The following is a 14,876-nucleotide window of genomic DNA, read 5'->3' as shown; positions in this document are numbered from 1 at the left end:
GTTTTGTTTTTTACATTCAACTAGTTTCAACATTTACTTTCACTTTCATTTGGCTGGATAAGATGGGCCGAACGACGTGTGAATTCTCTCCCTAATTTAAGTGGAAGTGATGTCACAACTATTATAATGAAATGTTCAAATGTCAAAAGTGGCCTAAAATTGCACCATTTGGAAGAGCTCAGTTCAGCAGATTTTTTTTTTCTTTCTTGTGTGACAATTATTCCAAAACCTTGAAAAAGGAGCTTCAAGAGAAGATAATAAAATGTCCATACACCAACTCCTAATTAGCAAACGAGCTGTTAGATGACCTCACCCTGCCAGCTAAGAATGTTAAAAAATATAAGTATTATTAATTTTTAATAGGCGGCCTAGTGTACTAGTGGCTAGCACGTCTAGCTCACAGTTATGAGGTTTTCGGGTTCAAATCTTAGTTCTGGTGTGTCATTTGCATGTCCTCCTCGAGCATGTGTAGTTTTTCCTCAGATTACTCCACAATCCAAAAACATACGTTTGAGGTTCATTGTAGATTAAGTGTGATATGCGTACCACGAAGATTCACTGAATTTAATGCTCAAACTGTGGATAATGTTATATAGTACTTTTTGGGAATAAAGCCTCTGCCTCATTTTTGATAACCACTTAGGCCAACTACGCTACCTTATTGTAAGGTCACAAACTGGAGGTTTAAGAAGAAATTTGGGGCAATACTTGGGGTAAAAAAAAGTTTGAGAAACACTACTCAAAGTTGTGCTTAGGTGCGAATGGTTGTTTATATGTGGCCTGCGATTGATTGGCAACAGGTCCATGGTGTAACCCGCCCATACCTGGCCAAAACCCCCCTTCGCCAAAGTCTCGCTTGTGCTCGACACTAACAAGGGCAAGCAGAATAGACAATGGGATGGATGGATTAATAATACAGGGTAGGCCATAAATTTCCATACACACGACAATGAATCATCACGTGTATAATTTGTTTCAGCTACCCAAAGCATCATAGGCATACAAACCCAATGTATGGAAACTCGAGGCCTATCCTAAACAAAAGTGACCCTCTTTTTACACTTGCATGATCAAATGCGACCGAAAACATCGTACGGTTCATAAAGGCAAAATCAACTCCAAGACAGATTGAATCGGCGTTCCCCAGCCAGCCAGCCAGCCAGCAATTTGCTATGCCATCCACGTGGTTAAGGTCCACACCAAGGCCACGGTGCCTCTATAACCTGTTCAGCTGAATGTATCCAGCTGGCATCTTAATGAGACAAGCCATCCACCTGAATTAACCTCCTCCTGCACCTCTCTAGTCCGAGCCCACCATGTGGACGCTTAAACTATTTTTTCCCCTCTTTCAAATACAGAAACACAGCTTTTCACTAAGCAAGTCGGGAGGACACGGTGACCCTGACATAACAGGACATTCGCTTGTACAGCTAATGAGACACGATACATATGATCTACTATATATTATAACAATTTTAAATGACACGACAGAGCAGTACTTATTTAGGCGTACAGACACATACCTGACACAGAATTTGGGACAATTGCACAAAATAATGAAATCCAATACAAATATAAAATGATGATTAATCTAGAAATGGGCTTGTGGTTGTAGTTTGCAGTTGTTTACCAACTGTACTGCTGCTGCATCATACGTACTTAGGGATGGCTCTAAAATAAATTTTGATTCTGGTATTTTGTTAAATGGCAAAAACAGCTCACATGATGTAGTCAGTGCAAGACTGAAATGACAACCACAATGATTGTCAAATTAACTCATTCCTCCCAGCCATTTTCACAGAAGCAATCCCGTTCACTCCCGGCTGTTTTACTGGATTTTGACTGATTTTGCAAGGCCCACAGAATATTGCTATAAAAGCATGGAATCTATCAAAAGAAAGATTAAAGTCCCTTCTTTCATCAGGAAAAAAAAGTATGTTTCTATCAGTTTCCGTTTTGCAGCAATTAGCTTTAGAAGAGAGCTAAGTTTAACCAGTTTTCACAAATCTATTTAAAATTTTAAGTAATTGAGCTTTTTTTCTACATGGCCCTGGTTGATCTCCTTTGCTCTGCTGCCACCTGCTGGCCGTTTGTGTAATAACTACCATTTCTGCAACCGTTCTTTGCAGTTAGAGGCTGCATCAAAGCCTTATGTATGCTCTAGCTTAAAAACAACAACCAAAAACAAAAAAAAACAAAAAAAACGTATAAATACGTCTTTGGGACACTTAAAACATAAAAAAAAATGATTTACACGTTATTGGGAGCAAATGAGTTAATGCTTTTTTAATGACCTGCAGAAACTATGCCATTTATTTAGTTATTTATATGCCTTGACACTTGTGGTGTTGATAGCAATACAAACATCACCTTTCACACAGCTTCACACATCTGCGATGCACACAGATTAGAACAGCAGCTTGCAGCAACAAAGAAAAGCAGCATGGAAATATATTAGGAAAAAAAAACATGAACAGAATGACTGCAGGTGTTAAATGGATTGCAGACTCACTGCCTACCTTTTCTCAAAAGTGCTCCAAACACTTCACACAGCAAGCGTTTGTGTGAGCAGACAGCATCACACATTTAGGGAGGGGTTGAAGAAAAACACACACACACACACACACACAAAGGCTAGCATACACATACCTACAGAAGCACATATTTTTTGCAAGACTAGCTCTTACAGCATAATAATGCAGTCTGGAGCCCGGGGACGAATAAGATCTCCTGAAACCATAATTTATCATTGACACAAGCAGTACAGTTGTCCCTGCCAATCAACTGACAAAAGGGAAGGCGAGTCTTCCTATGTCAAGTAACAAATCGAATCACACATGAGGGAACGGCATGCACACCTTGCTATGGAGTCCCACAGGCCTTTGCTTTCACTCGTTTCACTTAAAAGATCTTCATTCATCTTCTCCGCCTTTTTCTGCACCTAGGACACAAAAAAAGAAAAACAGAAACAGTAATTTTCAAATGACTTGAGAAAGGAATTGAGAAAGTAATCTAGTTTGTTTGTTTTTTTCACCCGTTTTAGAGAGAGCATTACAGCCTTTAAACATTGTGTAAGTTGCGTCTGTGAGAGAAAAACATTTCTGCAAATGTTAATTCCCACGTCCACCATTATCTTACATAACACAATTATACAGTTGTCTAAATTATCTTTGTGAGATCAACATTTATGCCATGGTTAATTCCCACATTCACCATTATCTAATATAAGACTATTTTACAGCTTACTGTTTACAGTCCTACTGTGGCTAATAAAAGTTTAAAATTGCGTAGTGTTTTGCTTCTTTGCTCTGGATCATATTTTGGGTATTATAAGAAATTGTGTTTAGCATACTGTGTAGCCTGACCGGCTGATATTGGTTATCAGCCAGTATATGGAATATTGGGATATTTGTTGATCATTCTACCTTGACGAAATACTAATCCAAAATGAATTCTTAGCAAGAAGATGTTACCCACAAATAGTGTTATTAGACACGTCTATCGATTGTCTTCTAAATGGTAAGTAGTTTTACTTCATTTTAGTTCTGTTTAGTTTAATTCCAGACTGGTTACTGTTTTTAACATTTTATGACAGTTTAAGAATGTTGAATGAGAGCATGAAAATGGTTTATAATGGCTACAGCTGATCTCTGGAACGGATTAATTCACGTTAGATGATTTTCTATGGGAAAGTTGATTTGGAATTAGAAAATCTTGGAAGTCCGAATGGACTGTGTTCGACTTTAGAGGTTCCACTGTATAGTCAATAATACAAATAAAAAATAAAACAACCCACTCACCCTGACTTTAATGATCTTACTGTGGAAGCTATTCAGCAGCACAACAACGTCACCATTATCTCCTGGGGAATCGGTTCCATCGTGCCTATCAAATAAATGAAAATTGTTACTGCTGTTACGCTCACAAGAAAAGAACATGACAATATCAGCAGGCACACAAGAAGGCAATGTCAACACCTCAACTCAATATTCTCAATAATCATCATAACCAGGAATTATGCTATTTCATATCAGCACAGCCTGCAAAACAGTAATCCAACACAGCTAATTTGGTTACAAACTGTGGGGGTCTAATGAGTACTCTAAGTCGATGAGTTATGAGATCAAATGTGTACATGGACTTAAAAATTGGATTGTGTCGTTAATGTTACTTAAAATAGTAAGGTTGTATTCCATTGCCATTGATTCCAAATTGGAACGTGTCCTTCATTCTGTTTGATGGCTGCCAACAGTGGCACTTGGCAGCCGGGGTGACACTAGAACCAACTTCATTACCCTCCATCATTATTAAGAAACACGTAGCCTGCATTTTATCCATTACTACTTGCCATCTGCACTGTACAAGATGGCTGATTTAATGAAAATGTCTGCGCCGTATTGATCGCGTAACACTGGCCTTTCACAGCCACTGAGTTGAAGAGTGGCGACGAGTGTGTTTTGGCAGGTGCGATCTACTGAGTCTAATGGTGACTTATAGGCTATGATGCAGAGTAAGACATTGAGAACCCAAATAGGTTACAAAATACCAAAAAATTAAGCTTATCATTATGATAAATGGCTTTGTGTTAGGGTGAACTAATTGCACGCTCCAGTGTTTAAGTTTTTGGGCAGTTGAACCAATGGCTTTAGGGGGTTGTGTAAAAAGGGACCAGAAATCAATCTGTATGGTTTTCTGTGAGGAGTGGCGAGCAGGCCATCTCAATCACGGGCGTCAGAGCGAGGAGGTGCAGCACCAGCAGCAAAGGGTGCACGGACACTCCGCTCTGATCAGCCACCAAAGCGGAGCAGAGTGCCCGCTAACCACAAGAATAATGACACTGCCAAGGTGAAAAATGACATCACCTTTTTGCTTCACCTGGAGGATTGGGGAATAAATCTTGGCTTGTCCTATATGATTTTCCACAGGAACAGAGACTCGTGCGTGTCCTAAATCTTCCGTGCCAGAGAGGACAGTACCTGTGATACGATAGGGTCATGTAGAATGGAGGACCCGGTGGACTGCGCGTTACCCGTGAAGACACACAAACACGGACGAGTAGGATTTGGGCCATTATCGTCTTGACAGAGAGGGCTACAAGTTTCTTTGAGAAAGTCTCCGAGTTTCAGCGCAACCGCAGCCTCTCTTTGCTCACAGAAATTAAACAACGCCAGCGCACTCTCGTCTCGTACGCGCATCCTCTGACACCTACGCTTCGCCAGCTGAAAACGCATTCTGCTGCCTACTAAACACACTGCAGGGTGGATGGCATGACGGGTCGCCAGGTGAACGACACCCTCCCCGCCCCCATGTCTTCTCTTTAAAAGCAGCTCGCTCATCCTACATGCCTCGTCCCCCCCCTCTGTGTGGAGCACAACTCCCTGCACTCATCAAAACCTGGAGCTCAGACGGTGTCAGCAGCTCTCCACGTTACCATAGTGATGGGTTTTTCACAGCTACCGGGACCTGGCAGCTAAAAACAGCCCTTCATGTTGAGGGGGTTCTGGTGAGGACACCTAATTAGTCTCATTACTTGACCTTCTGAAAACATTTACATGCACGGGGAAGACAAGGTTAAAAAAAGGATGGAATGCTGTACATCAGTGGTGTCAAAAAACTTTTCGTTTGAGGACTGCATACAGAAAAAATGGAAGAATGCAAGGGTCACTATTGAAATTATTCTACTTTAATTGATTATTTTTTAAAACAGTTATACTTAATGATCATTAATGTGATATCTTCATAAATCAGACAGCGGAAAGAAGAAGAAACTATTTTCTTCTAAATTGAATTATCTTTAGTCACTCGTACTCACTACATTGTTTTGAAGAGAAATGTCATTAACGTAGTCGTGATGTGAATATTATACTTGCATCTTTAGAAAAACTCTGAAGTATATAAACTAATTTATTGGCCCGTGAACTGTGCCAAATACATATATATATATATATATATATATATATATATATATGTATATATATATTCCCCCCCCCCCCCCCCCCCCCCATGTCGCGGGACACTAATAAATGAATGGTTGGCCGCAAATGGCCCGCGGACCATATTTTGGAAAACTTTGCTGCACGTGATGGTGAAAACTTACGACAAAATCTGGTAGATGTCCTCTGATCGTCCTTTACGCAGCCTTAGCAGCCAGGCGCCAGGATTGGCTTTCAGTTGGAAATAGCCCTGTTGCCGTCAAAACAGCACAAATAGTGACGATCACATACTTGCCAAGGGTATTTATTATTATTATGATTATTTTTATACTGACCAGGTTAGCCATGACGATGGTGTCATACATGATCGGGTCTCGACTCATGCCGAGGGTAAACTGCAGTCCACGGGGAGGCTGGCCGGTCGACAGGTCGAAACAGTGGCCCTCGAGCAACAGGTGTTCGAGCTCATACTCTGCCGTCACCGTCCCACTAACCTGCAGTGACGTCACTGTTTGATTAGTATGCAAACAAAACTGATTAACTCATTCACTCCCAGCCATTTTCACTGAAGCGAGTACCTTTGCTCCCGGCTGTTTTATTGGATTTTGACTGATTTTGCAAGGCCCACAGAATATTGTGTTTTATTGCTGTACAAACTTGGAAGCTTCCAAAAGAAAGATTAGAGTCTCTTCTTTCATCAGAAAAAAAAAGTACATTTCTATATGTTTCCATTTTGCAGCAATTATCATTAGAATATAGCTAATATTCATCATTATTCTCTTTAAGAATGTGCTTGTTGCAACATGGCCCTGGTTGATTTCTTATACTCTGCTGCCACCTGTTGGCCCTTTTTGTAATAACTACCATTGCTTCAACCGTTCTCTACAGTTCAGAGGCTGCATGAAGGTCTTCTGTCTGCTCTAGCATAACAAAAAACATATAAATACGTCTTTGGGACACTCGTATTATGTAAAATAGAACATATTTATACGTCTTTGGGAGCAAATGAGTTAACTAAAGGTGTGCCAAATTAATGTCAAAGAGGGTCCGCGGCATACCTCCTGAAGATGGATGTTATCCAAATCATGGGGGCTGCGGAGGGCCTGCACCATCCAGCCCTCTGGTGTGATCATATTAAGGGTGAGAAGTGGAGATTCGGGAAGATCCGTGAAACGGGCCACCGGACCGGCAGACATCGTGTCGTTGGCCAAGAAGGTGACATCAGACTCCAACACAAAAGAGTAAAAGCTGCACAGATATGAAAGGTCGGAATGGCGGCGTACACTTTTGAACCACTAAAAATGATGACACGTTGTGAAATTGTCCACTTTCTTAGACAGACGTCTTCAAAGTGAGGCTCTTACTGCAGAATGGCAGCAATATGGGTGAAAACACTTTCAATCATTAACTACAAGCTGATTTTTGTGCTGATTTGATTTTTAATGTGAGCTCTCTGACAGACTGGAGAACAAAATAATGATAACACAATATTGCTAAAAATATACAAGGCTTATTAGCATGGCATCTTAGAACGACGACAATGTAGTCCTCATAAAGTTTCTTCATGTAATGTAGAAGTCAGACAGAAAAACTCCTAAATGAAAACAAAAGTCAAACTGGAAATTGAGGTCTTATTCGTTACTTGGTTAACGTGATGAAGGGTACGAGTGTCATCAAAAATCCTTACGATACACTATTGTAAAAAATCCTTTTGACTCACATTCACGGTCCTCTAAAAGTTACAAGACCGTGTCTTTTTGTTGTTGATTTGTTGGGCTGTTATTCGGACCACGGCAGTGCAATTTGCTCAGAGAAGCAAGAGCAGGCCCAGAGCAATAAGGCGGCGATATTAAGCAGATTGCATCAGTTTAATCTTGTGGAGTGGAGGAGTGAGGCAGATATGCTCGGCGAACAGTCCGAGGACACTCAAACAAGCCTAACGGGAGCACCTAATTACAACTGGAGCGCCGAGCCTACCTCTTGAGGGGCATCTCGGACAACTTGGCCCTGCAGTTGGCGAACAAGCGCAGCCGCAAGTTGACCACTTGACTGAGCACCTGCGGGAGGCCGCAGAGGAAAAGAGACTGTTAAAATTAAGAAGCCAAAGCAGAAACAAACAGGCTTCCGTGTGATGGAGAGCAGACGGTGGAAGAAAAACAAGCTTTATGACGCTCCCGAAAGGATTATTCAATTTTCATTACAGGTTTTTTTTTTTTATACTTTTTTTCCGTTTTGTTTTTTTTACTAAAATGCAGTGTACCAGGCATTTATTGTGTGAAAGGTGTTTACTGTATTTATTTATTTTTTTTAGGTTTCATGGGGCTCAGTTTAGAACTGAGGCTAAATACCAATCTTGTTAGCAGTTTAAAAACTATAAACTCCCCCTTTAAGACAATTGAATGGCTTAAAAACAAGCTTCAAGACAAAAACGAAACAAAAAAACAATATTAGTTTGCGAGATCCCTAATTATCTCTGTTCGGAAAGTTCATACAAGGACAATAAAGAACTCTCTTGCGAACCAAAACAGCAGCACCTATGAGGAAATGCATGTTTTATTTCACTCCAGAATGTACAGCAGCCAGCCACTCAGCCCAATTTCTAGTCCACGGCGTATCTTGGGCTTTTTTTGGCCTGTGGATTATCGATCGATCCGACCTTACAGTCGAGCCAAACACTTCCAATCAAGCCTTTTCAGATTGAGCTACTGCTATTCCAAATATAATAAATACACAATTTAATAGAAGAAAAAAACAACAACAAAGGGTCAGTGGTTTTGTGCACGGGGCTGCCTCTATCACAACCACAAATCAATACAATATGCCGCCATCATGATTTCTCCGGCACGCCGCAGTGTTAGGCTGAGCGCACACAGCTAACAATGTCTTGTGACGGTAGCTGATTCACTCGCTGGCTGAACACAGCGAGTCATATTTTCATATTAAGCAGGCCATCTGTGGTGGATTTCCACAAAAAAAAAAGCCCACTGGTCCCTGAGAAAGCCTGACAAACACATGCAAGCTCTATTTGACTTCATATGTGGTAAAGTGAGGTTTGGAACCGTAAACCTCGAACTGACTTTGTGTTTGCACTGGAAGTTGTCTGGGCAGGATAGCGATAGCTTTGTTAGCTACGTATATACCGTCAGTGTCATATTAAAACCAGCCTATATTGTCCCTACTACTCTATTCCTCTAATCCATTTTTGTGTTGCAGATAAATATATAATAATTTGTTGTGTCAAAATTAGTGTGTCAATTTAAAGTTATTTTAACGCCACTATTTTTTTTTTTTTTAATGCATGATTAATGACCGTCCCTTACTTGGAAAGCCTGTACTGGCGGAATTCTAGTCACAATGCAGCAGACACGTCCACGTCAAAGTTTAGCATTAATAAATGGAATAATAATTCATATATTTGTGGAGACCGAGGTCAAGTTTTACAAATGTGGAAAATTTCACAAGTTGCTTCATTGTAACGATTAGACAGTTCTTAATATGAAAAGAAAAAATGCACAGAGTTGTCACCAACATCTTACAAATGCAATTATGCCATCTCGTGGCAGAAAAATGACCTCAACACAAATCAATAACACACTCGTTTTTTTTACAGTACAGTACATCTTTTTCATTTTAACTCAATTTTATGAATTACTACGAAATTACTGTATCAATGCCCTGCGATTGGCTGGCAACCAGTTCAGGGTGTACCCCTGCCTACAGCTCGAAGCCAGATGAGATAGGCTCCAGCACCCCCGCGACCCTTGTGAGGAGCAAGCGGTTAAGAAAATGGATGGATGGATGGATGTATCAATGACTAAAACATGAAGCCATATTTCTATTTACCATTTTTTTCCACTTTTATGTGAACAAGAGTATGAAAACATTTACAACACATAATTTCCAGACTATAGAGCGCACCTGATTATAACCCGCACCCAGTACATTTCTAAAGGAAAAAGCATATTCCACCTGTCTAAATCTCACTTTTTCTGCTTGAGCGCCCCTGGCGGCCGTTAGAAAAAATGCATAAATTAGCCGCATCATTGTTTAAACCGCAGGGTCGAAAGCGTGTGAAAAAAGTCGCGGCTTATAGTCCGGAAATTACGCTAATTGTGAGTTACCTATTTAAGTTGGGATTAATTATGATTACAAATTGTAATTGCCTGACACGCCTAATAATACGACTTAGATATTAAGCAATTTTGATTTTCTATGCTGCAAAAGGTATAATATACAGCGATGGCTGCGAAAACAGATCTATGTTTCGGGTGCTGAATCTGTCTATCAGGGTTTGTGGTTTGTTTTTTATGAAATCCCAGTAAATCTGTTGTTTATTGCTCCTGGGGAAAAAAAAAAAAAAAAAAGTGATATACATGGTTTTCATTGGACAGCGATGATAACTTACAATCAGCAGGGGGGACATCTTCTGCGCTGCCCTAGTAAGCGGGTCAACGATGACCACCACATCATAGAACACCTCGTTTTCACGCGGCGAGAGCTTCAGCACGCTGTGGGGGGAAAAGGAAAGGTTAGCTAATTCAACCTGAATAAAGAAAAAGTCCCCTTCAAATTGGAAATACAGTATTATGTGGCAATTTTCTTTATTAAGAGCGACGGGACACTTCCCCACCTGTGGTTCTCTTTGAGAAAGGTCACATCCCTTCGGACCTCTCCCTTGGGGGCTGCAGCCAACAGGGCATCAACCTTCATCACTAGGTCTCTGGCACTGAGACAAAAATAAGGAGTTGGATGTTTTGGTGTCACGTGAAAATGACTAAAAGGCGTCAAGTTTATGGGATTCTCAAGCATCCATCATGAACAGTCACAGAGCAAATGGAAAAAAAAAAAAAAACATACTGCTTTGGCTTCATCCCCATCAGTTTAACTTGGGCTTTGACTTTCTCGGCAGAGCTGCTCCGAGTAATCTTGTCCAGCAATTGGAAATCCTCTGCAGTGAATTCCTCCTGCTCATCGAGTGGCCCGAGGATCTGACAGACACAAACAGATGAGAAGAATGCCGCAACACAGCATCCACAAGAGCATTTTCGCCCGTGTCTCTTAGTTAGTTATCAGGATTAAGAAAAAGGGGGAAAAAAATGCACTTCTGGTTTTATTTATACATTAATGACAAGGGTTTGGAATTGCAGAAATCTAGATATGATATCACTAGGGCTGGGTTTAAAAAAAAAAAAAATTGAATAATAAATATCCAATCAATTTGCTTTTTTTCAATTCATAAAACCATGAATAGATTATTGCAGTATTTGTGTGTCTTTGTATCTTACACTTTTCTTGAAATTTACTGTTCACATGAATTTAAAAGTAATTTCTGACATTTTTGAAAAACCTGACTTTATTCACTTCAAGACAATTCAGAATATTTTCAATTTATATTTACAATTAATGAATTCAAATTCTGAAAATATTTTCATCTCATCCTTGCTGAATCATTTAACCAGTTACTTCCTCCACAAAATGTAAGAGTTTTGATCCATCCATTTTCTTAACCGCTTATTCCCCACAAGGGTCGGGGGGTGCTGGAGCCTATCCCAGCCGGCAATGGGCAGCAGGCGGGGTACATCCTGAACTGGTTGCCAGCCAATCACAGGGCACACAGAGACGAACAACCATCCACACCACAAGCACACCTACGGACAATTCGGAGCACCCAATTAACCTGCCATGCATGTCTTTGGAATGTGGGAGGAGACCGGAGTACCCGGAGAAGACCCACGCGGGCACGGGGAGAACATGGAAACTCTACCTGGAGGGCCGGAGCCTGGACTCGAACCCGAGTCCTCAGTAATGGGAGGCGGACATGCTAACCAGTCATCCTGCCCAAGTTTTTATCATGCCCTTGATATTGAAGAAAAATTGATGTTCCAGCATTAACGTTATGTGCGGAAGTGAATGTAAAAACAAAAAACAAAAATCAAAATCAAATCGAGCTGAACTCTTGTGAATTGAAAGGGATCAATGGATAAAATTAGAATTGTTACAAAGCCAGGATATTTTGCCAATGACATAGATATTGCGATACAGCGAATATGTGATAATATCAGAGTTGCACATAAGTCAGTATCAGTGCACATGAGCACTCGCAATTGAAAGTTTTAAGTCTGTGTGCCACCAATTAAAAAATTCACAAAAAGTACAGTATAAAGGAAAGTTAAAAACAAAAACAAAAAAAACAATAATGAGCTCTCTCAGTGTACTTAAAATTTAAATTTATTATGCACCTTCTGGTGGAAGAGCATTTAAGTGCTGTTAGGGACATTAGCAAAGATACTGTACATTATTTGTTTAAAAAAAAAAAAAAAAAAAAAAAAATCTGACCCATTAGGTGCAATTGTATAAAGTCCATAACACCCCCAAAGGATCTTTCACAACAAACAAATGAGAAGTGGCACAGTGGCTGGGAATCCTGCTCGTAAGTCGTAATATCAAACCAATAGAAAACTGATGCTTTTGAGTTTTCAAGCGGCAGCCAAGAAACTTGAAGGATTTAAGGGAGTTACACAAGAGGTGTGGGCCAAAATCCTTCCTGAGCTGTGTGTAAACCTGGTGACAAACTACAAGAAATGTCGCATCGCTGTGCTTGCCAGCACGGATTTCTCCACCAACTACTCCATTATTGTTTTGGATCAAATACTTACTTATATTGGCTAAAATACGTATACACATTCAAGCACACAGTCGGGTCACCCTTGCCTTGACTTCATGTTACTTTGCCACTTGAGAATTTGCAGAGCGTTTTCTGTCAGCGCGCTTAATAAATGACACACGTAACAACATGAATAAAAGAAAGAGTTGTTTTTGTGTTAATATGCAGACCGCAATCTTTTCCTCATCCATCCGTGCCTCGGAAGGTTGACTCGAGGACAACTGGACTTGAAATGTATTATTTACTACTTTGCCTTGGGGGTGTTAAATGTAATGTGATTGTAACACAATGTTTTCCCCACTTAAGTCATGGTGTTCTGTGTATTTTCCTCCAGTCAATTTTAAGATAAGAACCTTGCTGCCTCGCACAGCAGAGAAACGTATGATTTCAATTGTGCCTACCATCTATTGGCATGGCAACTCTTCACAAGATAAAACAATCAAATGCAGTTTGTGACACCTGTTTCTTTGCGTCTACTATTAACTCATTTGCTACCCCAAAAAATGTATAAATAGGTTCTATTTTAAATATTACCATGCTCCCAAAGACGTATTTATATGTTGTTGTTGTATTTTTTTTTTTATGTTTTTTTTTATACTAGAGCACACAGAAGGCTTTGATGCAGCCTCTGAACTGAAGAGAATGATTGAAGCATTGGTAGTTATTACAAAAACGGCCAGCAGGTAGCAGCAAAGTTTAAGAGATCAACCAGGGCCATGTTTCAAAAAGTTGTTTTCCCCAGTGTTTTAAACAGATTTGTGAATAATGAGGTCGCTAGATTCTAATGCTAATTGCTGCAAAACTGAAACACATAAATGTACTTTTTTTTTTTTTTTTTTGCTAATGAAACAAGAGACAGTAATCTTTCTTTTGGTAGGTTCCATGCTTTTATAGAAATGGAACACAATATTCTGTGGGTCTTGCAAAATCATTCAAAATCCAGTAAAACAGCCGGGAACGAAGTGGGTTGCTTCAGTAAAAATGTCTGGGAGTGAATGAGTTAAGAAATGAATGGATTAAAAGTACTCACCCTGCCATTGCTGATTACTCCTCTCTGTCCGGCACTCAGTTTTAGGACATCCCGGCAAAAGAGCTGCTGACTGCGGATAAAATGTACTTCTAGGGTGTTGAACTTCTTCTCAAAGGCATCTGTGTCCATGCCCTAAGAGCAGAAAAAAAAACACATTTGCTTGTATTGAGGTTGTACTGTACAATCCAATAGAGTAGCTCAAGGACTTTTTCCCTATTACAGCACGCCCAAAACAATATCGGAGCAATTTACAGGGTTGGGGAATGATAAATGAATGACAAGGAGGCCAACATTACATGTTTTTTTTTTCCTTTTATTATTCACAATAGCCTTGATGCCTTGCATCGATGCCGTTGTCAGATATTTCAAGCACACCGACCGAGCTGTCAGCCCTGGCATGCGTGTGTGTGCGCGTGAAAGTGAGATTAATCAATTTCTAATTAATAAAAACCAACTTTTAATTAAATCTCTGCCATTTTTTTGTGTGTAACAAATTAGACGTGGGAGTGAAAGGGGTGTGTGGAGTCAGGTTATTAGTTTCTGCAACGTTCCTCTTCTCAGGAGAACAGGTAAATACCAATAATGTCAGCACAATCCAGTCAGCAAGACTGTCTGGCAGCCAATAATAAACTCATATCCCCTGACTCCGAGTCTCAACTCACACCATCCTCCCATTCCTTACATTGCTATTTCCAGCCCACTCACCAGCTCACCCACCGCTTAAACTAGGTAGAATTGAAGGGCTGTTTTGTTATAGTCTCTCCTGAATGTAAACCGCGCTCGTGATTCAAACCCTGCTGTCACATGATTTCTTTATGGTCGGCGCCCGCACACAACGGTGGCTGAAGCGCTCGGACCAGACGTCTCGTATCCGTCACGTATGAGCGAAAAGGGCAGTAAAAGCCTAATGAAATAATGCATTCTGCTGCTCATCCACTCCTGGACACAAGGATATCCGCCACCGTGACAGATCAAGTGGAACTGACAGTGAGTGGGCTGCCCGCCTTGACATCCGCAGGCTGCGGAGCATCACACGCACTTCGAAACGTATTCTGAGAGCTGATGTTCAGAAGGGGAATGAGAAGATGGGCTCATCAATCACCATTTAGCCAGACGGGACACTTAAATCAAGAAAGTGGCGTTGGGACAAATCTCTGCGAGTGGCCGCATCGGACCTTTATTATCCTGCCTTTTGCTGTTATGCTTGCCAGTTATGCCTAAAATGCTATCATTTATTTCACTGATACAG

General features: G+C 40.5%; 1 protein-coding gene across 3 annotated transcripts in view; it reads right to left on the bottom strand.

Moving 5' to 3' along the window:
* uggt2 (UDP-glucose glycoprotein glucosyltransferase 2) overlaps positions 1-14,876 on the bottom strand; it is a 40,645-nt gene that overhangs the window by 10,871 nt on the left and 14,898 nt on the right. For 2 of the 3 annotated variants that reach the window (XM_077536127.1, XM_077536129.1), the window contains exons 22-31: positions 13,628-13,759; positions 10,791-10,921; positions 10,564-10,659; positions 10,339-10,441; positions 7,911-7,990; positions 6,992-7,181; positions 6,269-6,427; positions 6,098-6,183; positions 3,801-3,885; positions 2,859-2,941 (exon numbers count right to left, since the gene is read on the bottom strand). In XM_077536127.1, coding sequence (XP_077392253.1) covers positions 2,859-2,941; positions 3,801-3,885; positions 6,098-6,183; positions 6,269-6,427; positions 6,992-7,181; positions 7,911-7,990; positions 10,339-10,441; positions 10,564-10,659; positions 10,791-10,921; positions 13,628-13,759 — 1,145 coding nt within the window. Of the gene's footprint in view, positions 1-2,519; positions 2,544-2,643; positions 2,731-2,858; positions 2,942-3,800; positions 3,886-6,097; positions 6,184-6,268; positions 6,428-6,991; positions 7,182-7,910; positions 7,991-10,338; positions 10,442-10,563; positions 10,660-10,790; positions 10,922-13,627; positions 13,760-14,876 lie in introns of all 3 variants that reach the window. The other variant, XM_077536130.1, reaches the window with a different exon arrangement.

This window comes from Festucalex cinctus, chromosome 11, assembly GCF_051991245.1.
Source record: "Festucalex cinctus isolate MCC-2025b chromosome 11, RoL_Fcin_1.0, whole genome shotgun sequence".
Classification (NCBI taxonomy): domain Eukaryota; kingdom Metazoa; phylum Chordata; class Actinopteri; order Syngnathiformes; family Syngnathidae; genus Festucalex; species Festucalex cinctus.
This window is presented reverse-complemented; position numbering and strand designations above follow the sequence as displayed.